A 2760-nucleotide genomic window follows, 5' to 3' on the forward strand; every position below is an offset into this window, starting at 1 on the left:
TTAAGATCATGTTCCATGAAGATATTTTGTAAATTTCCTACTATCAATATATCAAAACTTAATTTTTGATTAGTAATATGCATTGCTAAGAACTTCATTTGAACAACTTTAAAGATGATTTTCTCAATATTTAGATTTTTTTGCACGCTCAGATTCCAGATTTTCAAATATTGTTCTATCCTAACAAACCATACATCAATGGAAAGCTTATTTATTCAGCTTTCAGATGATGCATGAATCTCAATTTTGAAAAATTGACCCTTATGACTGGTTTTGTGCTCTAGGGTCACAATTCGATTTTGAGATTTTAGCCTGGATTTCACAGACAGGCTCACATTTATGTACCGAACCGAAAGACCCGTACTGAAAATTTCAGTATGGATATGTGTACCGTTACACCCCGACTGATCAACATAAAACTAGTCAACATGAAATGCAATTTGCAGTCTGTTTTAGTAACACGATGTGCTTGATTCAGAGTGAATCTGTCGTGTGGAACTGAGACGTCACCCAAAAAGCAAGTCGTTTCAGAGGCATTTCAATGAAAGATTATGAAGAGAAACAGGAATCTCTGCTCTTACCGAGTAGTGTCTCTTTCGGGTTTTGTCCACACATTTCCCCTGCAGACAGATCCGGCCCTTCCCACACGGCGTTCCCTCCACGGCTGGAAGCTTCTTGGTCAGACACACCATCTGTCCCTTCCTGATGACGGCGCACCACAGACGCGCGCACACGTCCATCCCGGGACACACGGTGTACTCCGGCCCGAAGGCCAGGCGGCACTGCAGGACCGCATCGTATCTCTGACCCGGCAGCTCCTCCGGACCCAAGAGAGGCAGACGAGGAGCGTCCAGCAGACACTCCGCTGCACACACAGCAACATTACAGAGCTACAGCACTGCTCACCAGTAAAACAGTGTCTTCTGCTCACCAAGACTGCATTTATTTGATCAAAAATACAATAAAAACTGTAAAATAAAATAACTGTTTTCTATGTGTATATCTGTTAAACTGTATTTATTTCTGTGTATTTTCAGCATCATTACTCCAGTCTTCAGTGTCACATGATCTTCAGAAATCATAATAATATGCTGATTTGCTGCTCGAGAAACATTTCTGATTATTATCAATGTTGAAAACAGTTGTGCTGCACGATATTTTTGTGGAAACCGTGATACGTTTTATTTTTCAGGATTCACAGATGAACAGAAAGTTCAGAAGAACAGCATTTATTTGAAATAGAAATCTTTTGTGACATTATAAATGTCTTTACTGTCACTTTTGATTAATTTAATGCATCCCTGATGAATAAAAGCATTAATTTCCCTCAAAAAATCTTCAGCAATCAATCAGCATTAATAGTGTGCAGATGTCTGTTTTTTTAATTTTATTGATTGATAGATTTTTTCCCCACACAGTGAATAACAGTTTTTTTCTGTGCTGGTTACAAAATAGTTGACAGTAAATTAAAATAAATGTGAGCCTGGAGCACAAAAGCAGTGTTAAGTCGCTGGGGTATATTTGTAGCAATAGCCAACAATACATTGTATGGGTCACAATTATACATTTTTCTTTTATGCCAAAAATCATTAGGATATTAAGTAAAGATCATGTTCCATGAAGATATTTTGTAAATCTCCTACCGTAAATATATCAAAACTTAATTTTTGATTAGTAATATGCATTGCTAAGAACTTCATTTGAACAACTTTAAAGATGATTTTCTCAATATTTAGATTTTTTTGCTCTCTCAGATTCCAGATTTTCAAATATTGTCCTATCATAACAAACCATACATCAATGGAAAGATTATTAATTCAGCTTTCAGATGATGCATGAATCTCAATTTAAAAAAATTGACCCTTATGGTCCAAGATCACAAATGTATTTAAAAAATGAAAATAAAATGAATTACATTTTTTTTTATATAAGAATAAAAATGACCAAAGCACATAACAAAATGACTAACAATTAAAAATAAATATAATGTAATATAATGTAATAAAATGCTATTAAAATAAAATACAAATAACAAAAATAAAATAAAATATTAATAAAATATTAACGATTTCAAAAATTAATAATAAAATAAAAAATAAAATGTAATAAAATATTAATAAAAACTTTAGTATAACTGAAACTGAAATAAAACTAAAATTAAAATGAAAATGAAAAACAATAAATTTCAAAATATTACAAAAAACTGAAATAAATGTAAAATATTAATGCAAACTCTAATAGTATGTAAATTGCAACCCATTTGACTAATTTAATGTGCCATGATTTCCACATAAACAATCAGTATCATAAAACAGATTCATGAAATCTCAGATCTAATCAGATTAATAATAGCCTTATTTCCTTCTGATTCTGATTCTAACCATACAAAATGTGTCACAGTTTTTGAGGATGCAACATCAAAATCAGTCACTTTGAGCTGCAATGATCTGAATTAAAAACCTGCTTGAGTTCATGTGTCAGCATGACTGTTTCTCACCGTTTCCGTCGTCGAAGAAGTCAGTGATGGTGGCAGAGGTGCAGCGGCTCCAGGGTTTGGATGCGTCGATGGAGGTCAGGATGGACGACATCAGCCGCTTGTCTTCACTGGAGCCAAATCGCTCCTCACAGAACTTAGAGTCGTCATGGGACAGACCCAGCAGGTGCCCTGAGACACACACACACACACACACACAAACACACACACACACACACACACACACACAGGAAGTGATGTCATTAGCATGTGTGAGAGCGCACGTG

General features: G+C 34.9%; 1 protein-coding gene across 1 annotated transcript in view; it reads right to left on the bottom strand.

Moving 5' to 3' along the window:
* The window catches only part of LOC107751075 (A disintegrin and metalloproteinase with thrombospondin motifs 5-like), a 28087-nt gene that overhangs the window by 11250 nt on the left and 14077 nt on the right, over positions 1 to 2760 (bottom strand). The window contains exons 3-4 of the mRNA XM_016566667.1: positions 2498 to 2665; positions 582 to 865 (exon numbers count right to left, since the gene is read on the bottom strand). Of these exons, the coding sequence (XP_016422153.1) occupies positions 582 to 865; positions 2498 to 2665 (452 nt within the window). The remainder of the gene's footprint in view (positions 1 to 581; positions 866 to 2497; positions 2666 to 2760) is intronic.

Source organism: Sinocyclocheilus rhinocerous, unplaced genomic scaffold (genome assembly GCF_001515625.1).
Source record: "Sinocyclocheilus rhinocerous isolate Xijiao unplaced genomic scaffold, SAMN03320098_v1.1 scaffold632, whole genome shotgun sequence".
In the NCBI taxonomy this organism is placed as follows: Eukaryota; Metazoa; Chordata; class Actinopteri; order Cypriniformes; family Cyprinidae; genus Sinocyclocheilus; species Sinocyclocheilus rhinocerous.